This window comes from Lepisma saccharinum, chromosome 28 (genome assembly GCF_977018435.1).
Source record: "Lepisma saccharinum chromosome 28, izLepSacc3.1, whole genome shotgun sequence".
Classification (NCBI taxonomy): domain Eukaryota; kingdom Metazoa; phylum Arthropoda; class Insecta; order Zygentoma; family Lepismatidae; genus Lepisma; species Lepisma saccharinum.
In genome coordinates, this window is record NC_139256.1 from 33,024,072 (window position 1) to 33,042,692 (window position 18,621).

Here is an 18,621-nt window from a genome sequence, read left to right on the forward strand (position 1 = left end):
CTGGGGGTTCGTCGTGCTGACCACACGTCACCCCGCAATTGGTTGTATGATCTCCCATCAGAGTAGGATCCGGTGAAATTGTGGCCGGCAGTTGGTAGGTCGGCCTGGGGCCTCAATGGTCTGTTGCGGCACGGGTTATGTATGTTCTCATTTTAATCATTTCAAGGTGTGAGACCTTCATTGTCAATTCTTAATTATGTTAACAGAAAATATTAAATAGTTTTTGATTCAATGAACTAAAACAATACAAATTGAATTTTCCAATATATTTCTATCAGGGAAAAATTTATTTCATTTTTAAAATATATATATATTTATAAACATAACATGAAAAAAACTAATAAAACCCAGTTTTGCCCGGGTTTAATTGGGTTTTATCTGAAAATAAAAACGAAAAAACCCACCCGGGTTGTTTTTTTTAAAAAAAAAAACGGGCAAAATGCCAACCCTGCAGGATAGAGACAGATGGAAGGCTTGTGTTGCTGCAGCCATAAACCTTCTGGTTTAAGAAGGTTAGAGAGTTAGTTAGTTAGTTAGTTAACCTACAATATAACGACAAACAGAAAACGAAGATATTATGAAAACATTTCTACACATTCACAGATGTTCACTTACTAAAGTAGCCTACGTAATGGCAAAAATAAAACTTGGTTCAAGAAATTTTTCTGTGAAAGAATCGTTTTGTTTACTCACTTCTTGAGATGAAATTCTTTCATTCTTGCGTCATTTTAACTCAATTAGAGTTACCAACCGTCCGGTTTTCTCCAAGACAAGTCCTTTGTCCGGGATAAAAACCGTAAATCCCCTTCATTTTGAGACACAATATGCGTTACGAAAATACGTCTTTCTGTTGGAGAAACGGAAAAAAATTACAGGGAAATTCGAGAAATATTTTGACAAAAATTTACTCTTCGGACCTTTACATGAGTTATTGGGTATATTATCCTCAAGAATTCATTACGAAAGCGTTATTTTTGAACTGAAAAAGTGTCATATTCATATTACTTGCTAAAATTCTATACTATAGTATAATATTATTACTCATATTTACACTGTGAAGTTCACGGTTCTCACATTTTCATTTAGTTGTTCATTTTTTTAAATAGTGCCGACATTTTTATAAAGTCATTTGGTAAACCCAAACCTAATCAGCTTCTTACAACGTGCAAATGCAATCTCACCGATATCATATAGTAAACGGAAGCTTCAGAAAGAGAGTAAGCTTGCCGACATTTTTGTACATAAATTTACAATACAAATTGTTATAACTGGTCGCATTTCCATCTGGCGGCTGACTTTCATGGCTCTTTCTGTCCCCCAATCGTCCTCGGGGACATGTGGCTCGTTGGTTTTCAACAAACGCAGTTGCGAAATAAAAGTTATAGGGGTAACATCGCTCTCCCGAAGCAACGTTGCCAAGCGTACTTATGTTTCTGCCAGTTGCATATCGACCTGTGGATGGTCTTTCCGGAATCTTCACTGTGCAGGACCACGCGTGCATTTGCCGTTAATCCCTGTTGGCTTCTGGTGCTGACGATATCGTTGGGGAGAACTCTCTCGTTATACAGTACGTTTGGCAACATGTGGTGCATCCGACGCTCATTTGTTTCGTCCCGCCAGCAACATTCGGGTGCCTTGTGACACGAAAATGCCCGAAGTGAGTCGATGAGAATTCAACTGGTCGCTGATTCGTTGTTTCCCAGCCGCTAGTTGGAAATGCGACCAGTATAACTTTCAATGGTTTTGGAGAAGCAAAAAACACAATCTGTCTCCAATGTAAAGGAGTAACAGTTCGATTCCTGGTAGGTTCTATAGTAAATATTTCAGGTGAGAATATACTTCAATATGCTTCGACATTCACACTAAGGTGTGGCGAACTCTCGCCCATAATTTATCATTACGCCAGGTGGCAGGTTAAAAAAGTGGAAAACATACCAATCATATAATAGGAAGATACTATATTAGAATGCCCATTAAATTCAATACACTATTAACAAATTTGTTAGTTTTCATGATATGACAAAGAAATCACAGCATTTTACTTAAGTTATTTTCATACATGTTGTATATATACACATAAAATAACTCGTTTAAGCTTTCTAGCGAAAAATATTGCAGAACACTATACTCTTAAGAAGTTACTATCATTAACTGTACACGAAAGTTATACATTTACCAGCTAACATGTAATTGTTTCAACAAATTTACAAACATTAGCCAAATTATCCCAATCTGCACCACCAATTTTTTTATTCTATACTCATGGTATTTATGAAAGGAACCATCATAGTTTGTATTCTTACACGTTTAAAGATTGTGTTTTTTTTATTAAGGTAGAAAGCTTGGGTTTTGGGAATTTAAACAGATAAGCAGTTATTAACAATTCAACTGATTCGGTTAAGCCATTTACTATTGTTTCAGCAGAAAACTTAATAACAAAATTCTATTGATTATCAATTCGGCCCAAGGAAGACCTTTCAAAGGCACCTAATCCATCCTCAACCGATAAAATTCTCACAGATTCACATCAAAAGGCACAAACTGTACATGTCAAGCTGCCAGCTCGTAATCATTAATTCAAGACAATCATAGCCTACTATAAAAACATTAAGAACCAATGTTGTTTCCTAATCTCACAGTTCCTAATCAAAATAATAACATATGAACCAGAAGACTACTGGATACTACGTTACTGATTTTTACAAATTGTTATAACTTCTGATCCGTCATAGGATCTTGTCAGTGCTATATTCTAATCAATGCATTGCTTACAAACGTTGTATTAAATTGTTACCGTTAAGATGTTACAAATCGATTGTTTAGTAATGTAATGTAATATCTTGAGCTAAATCTTATCTGTCATTTCTTCAATTTAAAATGTACTATGAACGTCTATCATTCTTACGATTTGAACTGTCTGAACGTTAGACTGAAGTTAAATTTTGCATTGTAGATGCGTATCAAGATTTTTATTTGATCTGCATGTCCATACTACCATTCTTAAATATATCTGCCCGATATTTGATGTATGCCTGCCCTTGCACAAGACTGATTTGGTCTAAATGATCATACTATCATTCTTAAATATCCCTGCCTAATATTTGATGTGTGTTTGCCCTTGTACAAGTCATACCTTTCTCATTATCCTCGAAACTTCTAGAGATAAGAACATAATTATTAAACAAAAGACTGACTCCAAGATCTAAAATAGTAGAGTTCTTCTCATCAACTTTCCAACCTTTTTACACTTCTGTTTTTGGTGCAACCGTAGTTTGGCTTACAATAACACCAGAAAGAGAAACATTTCAATAAATGAAACTACAACGTGCAGATATCCTAAAGAATCTTTAGGCATTGTGTACAAGTTGAATGCAACTTTCTTTTACAATTAGATTCATGTTTTTAGCATACACGAAGCAGGTTGCACTATATTTACGTATTGGTTTTCTGAATTTGAAAGAATTCTCTAAGAAGTTTTTGTGCTTGAGAATCCCTTTTCATTATTGTAATATCATTTCTAATATTATTATTATTCTCATTTAAGTACTTATTCTTTTAAAAATCCAAACTAACATCTTTATAATTATTTGGTTACAAGTTTCAGTATCAAATTCTAGTTTATGTACGAAGCCCAAGCCAAAATATAAGTCATATACAAGTTGTTTTTAAATATATACTTATATAGGCCACACTCATATGCACACACGGAAGATTCTCAAATAGATAGTCTAAACATTGAGGAAGTAGAAAAAAGATATCTTCTGCATGCAGTATAAACTCAGCTAGGTTGTCGAACAAAATATGTGCCCACAATTGAAGAAAGGAAATACATACACGTACTACAGTTGTCATCTTTTTAAAAAATTGTGTTTCACACTTCTCACGTACATTATTTTTTGGCCAAAGCATTTTTTTTGCATGTGAATTCAGCTTCTATTTTTAGTCTGTAGTAAAACATCTTTCTATTTTCATCAGTATTCGCAATTCAGTCACTGTCTTGTCTATTGAAGAATAGGTAATAACAGTGATCAACAACAATGTTCTAAAACACGTAAACCATTAGTATTATTAATTCTCCACACAGAACCGTTCCAGAACTTTCTTGATATTCGCAAAAAAACATACCACTTCCACTTTTACCTGCTATTCGCATCTTTTCGGTTTCATGGTCTCTCATTATTTACCCAGCACCAGTCGTTTTTTTTTCTTTTCACTTGTACACTTCATTCCATTCATTCTTCTTCAGATGCATCCGGAAGTAATGTAGCTTTGTCACCATATTGGAGATCAGTGGCTATTTTCTGAAAAGAAAGAAGATGAACAATTTCAATAAATATTATAGAATATTTATGATCAGGGGTGTCTTCAGAAAAAAATATTCGGTAGGAGTTTTGATAAGGTCAGTTTTTAACACATAAATAGGAAACATACATACATATATACATAGACGTATATATATATATATATATATATATATATATATATATGTGTGTGTGTGTGTGTGTGTGTGTGTGTGTGTGTAAGTGTGTGATTAATACTAGTTTAATTCCTTTGTTTCGAAGTCAAATTTCGAATGGCCTTGTATTAATAGCGCCATATACAGGGTGTCACTTTAATGGCGCCCACGGACCACGGAAACGTACACAGGACATCAAGACAAACAACTTTTCTTGGTAACATTTTCCTCGTTGGTGCGTAGTTTCGGCGCTACAGTCGTTCAAAAAAAGTCAATTTTGACGCCTGAATGCTGGCAACCACACACAACATTTGATCGCATCTGTGACGCCAGTTCCTGCTGCGAAACAGTGTACGACAGTGTTGCAAGGAACACACAAAGTTTGGGGAAAATGACACTACTAAGCACATTACATTCTGTAAAACTAAGATATAATCGCGTCGAGTAGACCGAACATCTAGGGAAACACAGTCTACCAGCCAGAAGACCAGCAGTCATCACAGGGAAAGGAGGAAGTGAACCAACGATACGAAAAATGGTAGAAAAACAACTTATTCAAAATGAAGTGACAATACCGGATTTTGTCTCAGCCTAGATGTCAAATATAATCATCATCAACAATAAATTTTATAGGACTTACAGTTTACATCTGACTGTTTACGACCAGCTACATGTCAAATATTTGCAAATCTGTTTGCAAGGTTGCTATCTACAGGTTTGTATATCCAATTGCCCGGATTCATGCATTGTGGTATTGTGGTGCTGATAGCAGATGTATTCGAGGTTCACGCTGTTACGTTATGGCTAAACACGCACAACCACGGGTTGGTAGGTTCTTACAACCTAATCATGAATCAGCAGGGAATACACTGCCATATTCACAGTAATGTTGCAAACTATTATATGTGTATCCGGAGAGCTTATTTTACTACTACTTATATCACTTCATCTTCAACCTTTTTGCCCCATGCAGCACAATGGCGTGTTACTTACCTTTGGAATTTTGAGTTCTTTCATTTCTATTTTGTCAACTGTTCAGTGTGTGACAGACAACTAGTATCAGAAGGATGAAGTGGATAGACTAAATTGTAGATGCCAACTTGTCAAATATTTGACATGTAAGCTTGACAAAATTCGATACTAGCCAGTGACGTGCACTGAGTAGTAGCTAGTCTAGCAGAGATAGATTAATCAATCTCATATCTCTAAATCTTTTCAAATCACAATATTTTATTGTCTTGTTAAAACCACAGTTCATATCCAACACTTTCTTTTTCACCCGCTTCTCGTCCCTCGGTGTGATCCGCGGGCAAAACTGGCCTAGCTCCCTCATATTCCGCCTTAGCAGTTACAGGTAGAAACGGCCGCCCGAAGGAAAAGGGAAGATTTCTGCCTCTACATCCCTTGCCCCTTACCTCCCGCTACAATGGTTGAAGGCCCGTGCTTTCAGGTCCCTCAGTCTATCACCTATAGAACAGATAGGGGATTAGTTTCCCTTCGACTTCTTTGTAAATCCTCTAAAGAACTCAAGGGAAAATTTTCTACAGTACATATGTTCTCTGTATTTACAGAACCTTTTACACGTTGTGCAATATGTATGTACTATAATATGGGATGTAGTTTAAATATTTATGAAATGGGAACGTGTTATGTGTAGACAATAATGTTATGCTTTTTTTTTCAAGTATGGAATATACTATAATGATTAAATTACAAATATATGTGCACGGGTTCCCTCTCGCTCTCGTTTTAGTAGTGTTTTATTTAAATATACTAATCTCTTGGCCTCCAACGGATGTATTTACGTGGGTAAGAGAACGCACGTCCATATTGTTGTTGGTTTGGTTTATTTTACTTCGCTTTTCTGCCACATTTGGTTATCGCGAAAATGAGGATGAGTGATGATGTGATGAAATTGATGAAGAGACCTCGAACAATCCAGGACAGGATTCGAACCCGTGATGAGAGTGCATTGTTGTTCCTGTGTTGTACTCTGCAGTGAAAAATGAAATAATTTGAAATGAAAAAGTATCTCTGAACTGAAGAAGCCAAATTAATATTATTGAAGAAACTACAAAAAGTGTGTTTGTTACCTGTTTTGTTTCTGTGCATAATGTGGACTTAAAACACCAAATCAACCAACCGTGGGGGAGTGGTTATCACAGCGCGCTAGGACGCAAGGAGTTCCGGGTTCGAACCCCGACCTGGGCATGGGTGTTCTTTGCGTTTGTCCCTTCATTAATGTATCGTATCATCTTCGCAATTAACCAAATGATTGAAAAAAGCGACGCTAAGTAACAAGAATCAAGTCAAATCATTGATTGATTGCTTGATTTGGTTTATTTTACTTCGCTTTCCTCCACTTTTGGCTAATCGCGAAGATGATACAATATAATTGATGAAGGGACACAATCAAAGAATACCCATGGCCAAGCCGAGATTCGAACCCAGGATCTCTGGCTTAGTAGTCAAATCAAATCCTTTTTATTTTGGAATGGGGTGGGGGATACGTGTACTTTTTTAGTACTCATTCATCATTTTGCAATCTTTTCCTGTTATTGACGTTTTATTTTTAGGAATACTGGACCTAAAGGGCCTCCCACCAACCCCCCTTTGATCACGCCATTGATTGCTACCTCAAGTGTCGCCGTCACCGCACGTCACTGAATTCTATTTGAATTCCTTTTTTTCTACCATTCTTCGTATCGTTCGTTTACTTCCTGTTAGGTTACAGAACGTGTTTTCTCGCTTTGTTTTACGGTACATAATGTGGCTGATTGTGGCTATTTCATTTTTCACAGAATATGTGTGTTCCTGTCAACCCTGGAACGCATCGCTTCAGGACAGGAAATTACGTCTCAAATGCAATCAAATGTTGTGTGTGGTTGCCAGCATTTAGGCGGCAAAACGGGCTTTTTTGAACGACTGTAGCACCGAAACGACGCACCAACGAGAAAAATGTTACTGAGAAAAGTTGTTTGTTTTTATGTCTTCTGTACGTTTACGCGGTCCGCGGGCGCCATTAAAATGACACCCTGTATATATTCAAAAAATTTAGGACGCTTGTAGTCTTAGAGAAAACTTCAACAATTGGGCGCTATTAAACATGACCATTCGAAAATTGACTTCCATGTGTTATTCTAGACACTCATGACAGTGACAGTGTACAATGGTAATGATGGTAATATTTGTAATTATTATATTTAATAAATAACTGCATATATATAAACTGCACTGATTCAATCACAAAATGGGTTCTTGATAAAAAAAGTTTGGGACTGTGAGACCTACGCGTGCCATAGTTTGGGAAACACTATACTATAGCTCTTTTCTACTCATACGGCGGTCTCTCTATATGCTGGCAAGGGAAGTGGGGAGCGGGGAAACGACTCATCCAGCGCGATAATAAAAGCAGCAGCCTGTAGAACGATGTGCACGTAGTAGTTCCTCCCCTCGACGTCGTAACTCTCGGCGCCACCGCTGTTGTCTGGTTGGTCTGCGGGGTTTTCCCAGCTCCCCACTTCCCTTGCCAGCTTCTAGAGCGCCCGCCGTATGAGTAGAAAAGACCTATAGGGTGTAATACCAAAGACTATAATACCTAGTGAACAGCATAGGTATGTTTTATGGAGTTGGAATAGAGAATGGGAAGTATCTAAAGCGCGGGGGGGTGCAGGGGGGGAGAGAAAGAGGTGGGTGGAGCTTTCGGATCAATAGTTTGACTCGACCATAAATACCGAAAAAATGGAGAGCTTCCACTCCGATATTAACTGGTGCCTCTGTAATGTGTCTGTCTAAAGGATTCTGTGCAGATTGGTGGAGAGGGAGATGGGGGAAGGGGAGGCGATAGATTTCGTGGGAAATGGAGGAGGGGGTCGTTTTGTCCTGTTCAAAAGGGGGTGGCTATTACAAGAGCGCTTTCTCTCGTTACTCATTTTGTTCGCTGTAATTACTAAAAAGAGAGAGAGAGAGAGAGAGAGAGAGAGAGAGAGAGAGAGAGAGAGAGAGAGAGAAAGTGAGAGGAAAGGAAAGAGTAAGAGACAGGCAAAAATAGAAAAAAGTAAAGTGCCCCATGTGCTTTGCACCACTTTATACGACGCTGGGTGGGCGCCGGAGTCGCTTGAACAGGTTGAAAAATTCCGGTTCTCCCTAGCCGGGGATCGAACCCAGGTCTCTCGCATGGTAGTCAGACGCCCTAACGACTTTCTTTTTTTTTTTTTTAAAGGAATACCCCTATGCGGAAGTATTCCCCGACAAACACAAACATCCGTGTCCTAACCAGGATTCGAACCCGGGCCCCCTTCGCTACAGAGGCCGACAAAACGACTGAGCTATCGCGGCTTCAAAAAAGAGGAAGACCAAAAGTTTAGAGAAAGAGGAAGAGAAAGACAAATAGAGGGGAAGTGATAGAGAGAGAGAGAGAGAGAGAGAGAGAGAGAGGGAAGGAAGGAGAGTGAGAGAGAGGTGAAGAGAAAATCGGAGAAAGAGAGAAGGAAATATAGAGAAGGAAATAAAGAGAGTGAGAGAGGGGAAAAGATAGACGGAGAAAGAGAGAAGGGAAGAGAGATAAGAAAATAAAGAGAGTAAGAGGGGGAGGAGAAAGATGGAGAAAGGGATTGAGAAAATAAAGAGAGTGAGAGAGGGGAAAAGAAAGACGGAGAAAAAGAGAAGGGAAGAGAGATAAGAAAATAAAGAGAGTAAGAGGGGGAAGAGAAAGATGGAGAAAGTGATTGAGGAAATAAAGAGAGTGAGAGAGGGGAAGAGAAAGACGGAGAAAGAGAGAAGCAAAGAGGGAGATGGAAATAAAGAGAGTGAGAGAGGGGAAGAGAAGGGCGGAGAAAGAGAGTTGGAAAGAGAGAGAAGGAAATATAGAAGAGGGGAAGAGGGAGATAAAGATATAATGAATGAGGTAGTAAAAGAGAGACAGAGATAAAGAATAGTGAGAGAGTGGGGGAGAAATAGAGAGAGAGAAAGAGGGAGATAGAGAAGAAAGAGAGAAAGAGTGAGATATACAAAGAGTGATAGAGGGAAGAGAGGAAGAGTGAGAAGGAGAAAGGGGGAGAGACCAGCAGTGAAAGAGAAAGAAGAAGAGATGAGTGAGTAGACTAATAGACGGAGTCAGAATAACAATGGTTCATTACTTGGAAACCAAACCTAAGATCTTCACTAGAACAATTGGAAATCAGTAATTTATCAGCATTTTTTTTGATTCAGTCATTTTCTGGATAAAACATTCCCTAAATGACTATCTCTTGCATTTCTTACACATTAGAATATTATGGCAAGTTTAACTTGAAATATGGAGGGAGAAGAGGTGGGTAACGAGGAACAGTTGAGCGAAAATGCAGACACTACAGAAAATAAGGTTTTTAATGTGACATAATGCATTCTGTTGACCTCACTCAGGACACATACATGGCTACAGCAGAAACATCAAGTAAAAATACACACGTAAAAATGAGAGAATAAAGTGAACTTGTAGTGATTCAGTAAAGGGCGGGTAATTCCAGACGTTTTCCTTTGCCAAGACAGATCATAAGTAAGATGAATGTCATCTGGCTCTAGTCCAACACATTCTTCCTGTGCCCAACACTTCCATTTACAACACCACAATCCATTTTTCTTCAAGAGATTCATTGAGTCCGGAGCAGTGATTTATTTCCTATTCAGGACTTCCCAGCTCAGGAACTATGGGATACCAATGAAAACACTGCCATTTCAGGAACTGATTTTTACCAGTGAGCCCCAGAGCATGCAAAGATACTAATGAGAAAATTCCACCCCAGACGAGTCTTCCACGTGCCATTCAGGCACCCTACCGACTGGACAAGCCCTTAAGTATCAGGACGATATGTCGCCCAATGTACCCTTATGAAGAGTGGAGAAATTGAGGAAGTCAAAATCAACTTTTGGACACTTCATGGGTCTCTTTGGACCACTGTGCATCGCCCCGTTGGAACTGAGATATGCACTTGAAAATAACCCACGCTTAGCTATTATTCTCTGCAGTTTGTGCTTAAACCTTCTAGTTCTTGAAAATTAGTACAAGGGTTAGATAAAAAGTAATGGCAACACTGGTATAATTGCTACTTGACTGTATTGGCAGAGGAGCACGTGTTACATTCCTTCAATGTAATCGCCCCCCCCCCCCCATCTTTACGACCTTCTGCCACACGTATGGAAGGCGTCGTACACCGTCAGCGCGTCCATCTCTGTCGATGTCCCGCAGTGACCGCCCTATAGCACGTATGATGGCTCCGCGCGTGTCGTACTGCTTCCCGCCCAGTGGTTCCTTCATTTTGGCAAAAAGGTCGTAATCACACGGTCTCATACCGGTGAATACGGCGGATGTTCCAGTACCTCCCACTACCAGTTATGCAGGAGCGCCGTCACAGTGTTCGCAGTGGGACACTTTGCATTGTCAAGCAGGATGATGGGACACCGTGTCGTCGCTTCCTTCTTAATGCGAGACGAAGGTGGTGTTGCAAGAAGGTGCAGTAGTAGGCTGCGTTGACCGTCTGCCTAAGAGACGTTGTTCTTCTTGCCTAAACATATTGTTAGGGCGCTTGCACTCTCGTCCTCTGCTTCAGAGCACTGCTGTTTTTGACTGAATAACATACAATCGCTCCCACTCACTATACTTCCTCGTCTGACATTCCTTTATCAACCACGAAACGGTTGTGGCGCTGTGACTCGCCCCTTTCACGGGACAGCAGTGTTGCCATTACTTTTTATCCAACCTTGTAAATAGCCAGGCTAACTATTTAACTTAGTGAGTGCTCTATCCACTTTGTGCTTACGCCTCTTAATCCCTCTATATAGGTTAATGCTAGTAGATAGGCTACACAGTCAACTCAGTCATCATTCTTTGTCTGTATCTTGTACTTAAAAACTTGCAGGTAGGGCCGGATTAAGGAGGGTGCTATTGATGCAGAAGGATTAGGCCCATTCCTGAAATAGGCCCAGATTAAAACAGACGAGAATTTTCCGAAAGCTGAACAGTTTTCTTTTGCTATATTAACTGAAAATAAATCTTAGAATGAAATTTCGAGCCCCAATTTAGGACGCCTAAACACAGCGTTACTTACTATACAGTTACTATTATTCTTTGCGCTGTGACGTAACGATAAGGTCAAGTTAATGCTTTCAATTGATGCAGCATCACAGACAGTTAAGATACTCAACATTAACAACTGTTGACGTTTGTTCACCTTTATAAATTACCAAATTTAAACTTTTGCCGGGAGAACAAATGTCATTCTGAAATTGATTTGCTATTCATTTGTTAAAACAGAATTTTGCACATTTTCTTCTTCCATAAATTATACTTCTTTTATTCTGGCTTAGATTGAATATTTCATTGTTGAGCAATATTTTCCTTTTCCTTCAATTTTCGGTCAAGTTTTACAGCACCATCTAGGAGCCAACTCAAGAAATATCTCAAACTTTTCTCCCGAGGAAAACAAAGAACAAACGTTGCTGGATCGCTGCCCTTTCTCATATCTAAATCCCCCCGCAACAACAATAAACCCATTTCCTATCAATCCCCCTCTCCCCTTTTCAAAATTCCCTTCTCTTTCTTTTCAAGAGAGGCAGCGAAAACGACAAAGGACGAAGATTGAAGAAAAAGGGATAGTGTCAACACTTATGAAGTGGGGAAAGAAATTGAATGTAAGAAAAAAAAGAAGAACGGTTTCGAAAATTGTTGGCAACTTTGTATGAGAAGTTTCGCGTTCGTACCAGGCAGAAAATGAAATCGAGCACACTGTAGAGTAGAAGAAGAAGAAGAAAATGTGCAGGATACAACCGTTGAGTCTGAGTTTGGAAGATAACGTTGAAGTTAGCCTTGCAAGAAGACTTCAAGGTTTGCACTTCTGAACAAACTTCTAGAAAAAAGAAGAAGAAGACAATAGTAAGAGCCTGACGAAACATGTCGAGTGGGGTTGTATTCTGTGCCTCGCTACGTATTCGTCTTGGTTTTGGTAACTTTCCACAATGAACACATCTCACTCAACTCCACATTATGCAGTGGGAATAAATACAATGGATTTGCTATAGCAGTATGACGGATATGTTCTGTGTGTGTACGTCCCTGAGGAACTTGGTAGCAGCGTCGAGGAAGGAAGGGTCGCGATATCTGGAGGGCGCCACTCAACAAAATTTCAAAGGCTAGTTGACACGTTCTTGTGGTCAAGAGTACATGGTTTAACTAAAGTACAACAAAAAAATGATCACATGAAGACTCTCGGCATTCACGTGATGCTTCTCAGGGTATGGGTAATATCTCTGTTCGTTCGTTGGTAAAAAAAATAATAAAGTCAAGTTTCCACTAGGAAAAAAAAAGATATTTTACTTCTTAGCAAAAAATAAAAATAGGTATGTGCATAAATCCATTGGAATATCGAAGAAATAACAGCTCCTTACAATTCAGTTTGACCACTCTTTCAAAACTCAAGTCAAAACACAGTGGGAATTCCCATAGCATCAGCTCATACAAGATATGTAGATAAAGGTCAGTCACTATCCTGACACTATGAGTGATAGGTGTAAATATTAAATGCCACAAGAATCACAAATTAAATAACAGAGATTAAGATTAATAATAATAAACATTTGTACAACGAGAAAGGTAATTAATAACAATAAATATTAGTGCAATGGGAAAAGGACGTGTCATAATCTTCGTTGAAGGGCATAAACGGAAATGACGCAGCTTTATTAAAAATGAAAATAAAGAAACACATTCAACTGCACTGACATACCTCTAGTTTCCTTGGGCGAATATTAATTCCAAGATTTCAAGTTTCAAATTGCATTCTTTTGAAGAACGGCGTTTCCTTTTGATTTCAGTACTTTTGGAAAATGTCTATAAAAATCTGATCTTCCTTTTTGCATTACATAAACATTGCAGATAACAATGTGCCATCATCGTGAAATAAATTTGGACACTCTTAGTCAACAGGAAGATGGAAGTTACTAATGGAATTATCAATTGTTCAATTTCAAAATTTTCATCAATATTACGAGATCACATTAATAGATTGATTTGGTTTATATTACTTCGCTTTTCTGCCACTTTTGGCTAATCGCGATGATGAGGATGAGGGATGATATGAGTAAGTGAATAAGGATGGCTAAATGTTCAACTAAGGCCAGATTTAACTTAACAGTTAATATTCTGTGAGATTGTTGTTAGAATGGAGTGAAGGAATGGTTTACATGTTGTACAGTGATTATTTTGTAAATTTAGTGTTTATTTATCAACATGAGGTTTTAATAGTAACAGAAGGGACACACAAATAACAATAACAATCTGGCCAAGCCGGGATTCGAACCCGAGACCCCTGACCTTCGTAGCGAGGTCTACTTTGCCATGGAGGCAGTTTGAATTGTGAGGGTGGTTAGGGATCAAATTGAGGATTTTCCATTTCATTCTTCGTATGTCTAGATGTTGAAAATAGTAGAATTTTACTATATATAAAGCACTGAATGTGTATTTCGGGGGCAACTATATTGACAAAATTAATTGTGTGATTTGCTTTCATCATGTGTCACAAGAAAATACCCTGGTTCATTACAGGATGACTACTTTTATGTGACGTTGACTACAAGATGGCGGCCATCTTGGTAGCATGTCCTGGTTGGTTTTACCCTGACTCACATCATGTTTTGCGACATTGGATTGGTTTGTATCTCATATAGGGGTTGTTCCAAACTATTGGCCCATGATACAAACTGACCAATTATGTGTGAAAAATTTGAAGTTACGATAAAACCGATCTTACGATCGTATTTCTTGTAAAATTTTAGCCCATTTTGATATGTTACCTTTTCATTTGAAAATTATGTTGACTCCAAGATGGCGGCTTTCAATATGGTGGCCAACTTGATAGAATTGCCTGGATAGTTTGCAACATTGGATTTGTTTATATCAACTCGCTTGTCTTTCAAATGAGTGGCTCTAAACTATTGGCTCACCCCGTATACAAATGTATGTAAATCTTATAATTATATGTTGTAGCACCAAAATTCAGCAGTTTTCTGTAATGGTAATAGTAATAAATATAATCACTGTCAATCCCTGTAGAGTTATAATAAATTAAGAAAAGTCTTGGTAGTGTGCAATATCAATGCTTTTAATTCAAGTCTCCATTAACGTGTTTCCTAAATTAGCATAAACTTTATACATAAACCATCGAAATCCCACAAGTTCAAAGGACCACTTTTGCACAATTCTGAGAAAAACAAGAAAAATCGTATAATATTGAGAGTGTAAGAAAGAAATGTGCTGTTGTTGGCTCAAATTTTTAGCATAATGAATAGTTAATTTTGCAACCCTAAATGCGGCCTCCTGCAGTATGCTGCTAGAGACAGAGGAGATGAAAAAGTTGTGACTCCGATACCTCAAAAATGTGACTCAGGTCCCTTTCTGCAATAAGCCATTCATATATATATATATATATATATATATATATATATATATATATATATATATATATATATATATATATATATAAGTGTCAATTATTCAATAATCAAATTACGTATATTATATAATATGCAATATATTATATCAACTGTTCCTCCTTCAAATTGTAGTTGTAAATTGAAGATTTTAATATACTACTAATACCTGACTAAGGGGCAGGCGCAAAAATTAAGATACGTTAAGAAGATAATAGAGCAGATAAGGGTATATACTCTTATATGTGATAAAATTCAAATGTAAATGCTATTACGTGCTGTGTTAATATACTTATATACTTTGCGGTAGCTAACGAAAGGCGATGAGAAATGGAAAAAAATAACAAGTCGGAATAATTTCTGTGTTCTGGGGATTTCTGGGTTTAGTGTCCTTAGAGGTGAGGCTCTTTGTTGTCCGTTCTTTGCGTATGTTTTGGATCTTATTCCAGTAAAGTATATTCGACTCCAAAACTAAGTGTTTATGTTTGTTGTCGAAACAACCCCCCCCCCCGAAAATATTGGTGCGGGGAAAATTTCAGGACATGATCGTTGGTGGGGGGATTTTCCCTCTGTCCCCCCGGGATTTCGCACCCTGGTCTGGAGCGACATGTATAAGCAAATCCTGAACTCCTGTAACTGTAAAAGTACATGGCGCAGAGCAGAACAAAATTCTAACCCAGGTCAAAACTGAAAGTGTACAACATTTCGTTGAAATTCGTGTCGGTGGGTGACATTTCAAATCTTTATTGGGCGAATTGACATGGAATGACCCATACAGGAATAGTGAAGAAAAATATAAGGGGACTACAGAGGCAGGTACAGGATAGAGTGACAATTTCGCACCAGTTGTGCGTTTATTTCAATATCCTCGGTATGGGCACTGCTACTAAAAGATCCTTCACTATACAAGAGAGTATGAATCCATATTGCAAGTGGAAGCGGTGTTGTAAGCGGTTTTTTAAGCTAGTCATGATGTTTGAAAAATATGATCAGTAAGTATTTACAGAATCCCATGTATTCCTTATGGAAAATCACCTTCAACTTCAAGTTGCTGCTAATCAAATGGGAGTTTCGACTTTTCCTTCGAGTAAGACATTCTTCAACGTGCCCTTTTTCCGTCCATGTACTTTTCTACGTTATTGGATGTTTGATATTCCCAAGAGAACGAATAAAATAATGTTCCCATAAGCGTCCTTGGCTCCTACGGCCAGCCTGGCAGTGTTGCCAAATCTGATGCGCATAAAAGATATAAATTTCACCTTAAATGGAGCTAAAGATGACTTTCAAGGAGCTAGATTTAGGAGGGATGAATAAAGCGCCTCCTAGGGTAATTTTAGGTGTCAAAGGGATGGGGGCGCTGCTGTTACCGTTAGCTTTAAAGTGATGACACTTTATTCTTAAGTTTTCACCGTCTAGATCTGGCGACATCATCCACTGATGGTCGTATGAAACCGAAAATAAAGGATTCCGTGACAACACTATTATGTCATCTTCACCTCAACCACGGCGCTACATAAAAGAAGCTGGGGTCGTAAGAGGGGATGGGGCGACGCAGCCAATATAACAATATCACGTCACGTGCACAATGTATATCTAATCATGGCTAAAGTTGGTCCATGTTGGCCGGAGCCAGTGGGCATCATAGTGGGACAGGGGGACGGGTGCCACAGTTCACAGTCAAACGAGTGCACGATAGAGCCAGATCTGGCTCCAAAACAGCTAAGTTGGCAACAGTGCTCCCCAGCCGCCTCGGAGAGAAGGAAATCGGGGAAATTGTCACTCTTCCCCTTAAACAAATCGCTCATGGTGTGAATTACGAAAGTCACAGAGATGAAGACATTAGGGAGCGAGGAACAAATGGAGAAATGAAAGAATGTAAGAATAACATAATGTATACAAATTAAGCAGCCCTTTTCTGTAAATATGAAGGCACGGGAAACAAATAAAGTAGAAGAAAGAAGAGAAGAAGAAAATATGAAGTGAACAGGGAAACATTTTCGAAAGGCAAAGAGAGAAAGGAAAAAAATATTTTAGGAAAACCAATCTCAGAGTTGAACACTTAAGAAGAGAAAGAAGAAGAATTCACTCATAAGGCGACATTTGTTTATTATGTTAAATCACCCTAAAATAGTAGAAAAAATTTATTTTTAAATTAAAAGCATGCAAAAGTTTAAGGTAAAGTTGGAATCCAAGCGTACCGTGAGGAACTGAAGTAGTGGGCAGAATTGCGAACGGTGGAAAACAAATTTCCCCGTGGACCTAAGTGAAACTTCCGGTTTCGGGGGCGAAACGGGCTTCCGTTCCGACAACAAAATACAATTGCCAAGGAAAAGGGATCATTCTTACTCTAAGACCACGAGTTTTAGCCCGTTGCCTAGCAACCGGTCTCTCTTTTGTTCGTCCCGGCAATGCGGGGGATAAAAGTAGTTTGCTGAATGCGGCCCCGCTATGAATTTCGTGCGCCAGAATTTCAAAGGAATGGAAATCCGAAATTGCCCGGTAACGCTGAAGTTACCCGCTTGACATTTATCCAGCGCCCTTTGTCCTTTTCCCCTCTCCTTCTCTGGGGGTTTCGGGGGGGGGGGGGGGGAGAAAGAGAAAGGGTAATGTTCTCCCACAATACAGTGAACGGAATCGTGCCCGAGCACCTGACAATGGACGCCGATGTAGCAAAATAAACTCGCTGTTGCCGGAGAACGGGACCGTGCGTTGCGCTGCCACTACGAAAGCAAATTACAGCATGATGGTGCGCGTTCACATCGATATTTTTTCCCTCTCAAAACCTAATCAACACTTCATATTTGCTACTGGCGTCAGCTTTGAAAGGTTTGCAAACAGGAAACTGTTTTCTCTGTGCGTCAGCTCTTGCATTTTCACAAAACACATACACACTCTGTGACAAACCTACTACAAAAAATTAGGTGAGGTTGGGTGGGGGTGTACACACTGTAAAGGGAAATTAGTCAGATGTATGATGATGAGGATAAATATTCAAGCAGAAAAGCTGGAAGTGTCCAATTTGGAAGGGAAGAGCTGAGAATTTCTCCTATTTTTTCTTCCCAGGTTTCACGCTAGGAGTGATAGATTTGGGATCCTCTCTCTCTCTCTCTCTCTCTCGCTCTCTTTGTCACTTTTCTTTCTTTGTGTCTACGTCTATCTTTATTCTCACTCGCTGCCACTATCTCTTCATGTATCTTGTTTCCTATCCTCTCTCTAGCTGTGTGTCTCCATGTCTTTTCAATTCCAACAGTTTGCTAAATCCACTTTAAATTTCATAACAAAATATTAACAGCACAAACCATCTCCCTACTTTTGCCAACGACTTTATAACTGTAATTACTTCGAATCACGAATGGATCTTTCAATTGCACTAGTTCTAGTAAATAAATCCCCCGTTGGGGTAAATCAAAAAATAAGGTGAATTTAGCTGTATAAGCGATTGTTTTCATGTGTGTAATTATAATTTCTTTATGTTGTAGGTGTAGTACGTATATAATTATGGACAGACTTAAAACCGCCATACGCCCAAAACGCAGAGGAGCACTACTACAGGGTGTGGTGTTCTTGCACGACAATGCGAGACCGTATACAGCCGAACGCACCTGTGCACACACCCTCCGTACAGTCCCGATCTCGCTTCCTCGGAGTACTATCTGTTTGGACCCCAGAAGAAACACCTCCGTGGAAAACGTTTTGACACAATT

The 18,621-nt window shown here is 38.9% G+C and overlaps 1 protein-coding gene across 1 annotated transcript in view; it reads right to left on the reverse strand.

The window, feature by feature from the left end:
• Positions 1-1,919: 1,919 nt before the first annotated feature.
• LOC145980634 (uncharacterized) overlaps positions 1,920-18,621 on the reverse strand; it is a 185,289-nt gene continuing 168,587 nt past the window's right edge. Inside the window, exon 3 of the mRNA XM_083113670.1 lies at positions 1,920-4,301. Within this exon, the coding sequence (XP_082969796.1) occupies positions 4,233-4,301 (69 nt within the window). The 3' untranslated portion in view covers positions 1,920-4,232. The remainder of the gene's footprint in view (positions 4,302-18,621) is intronic.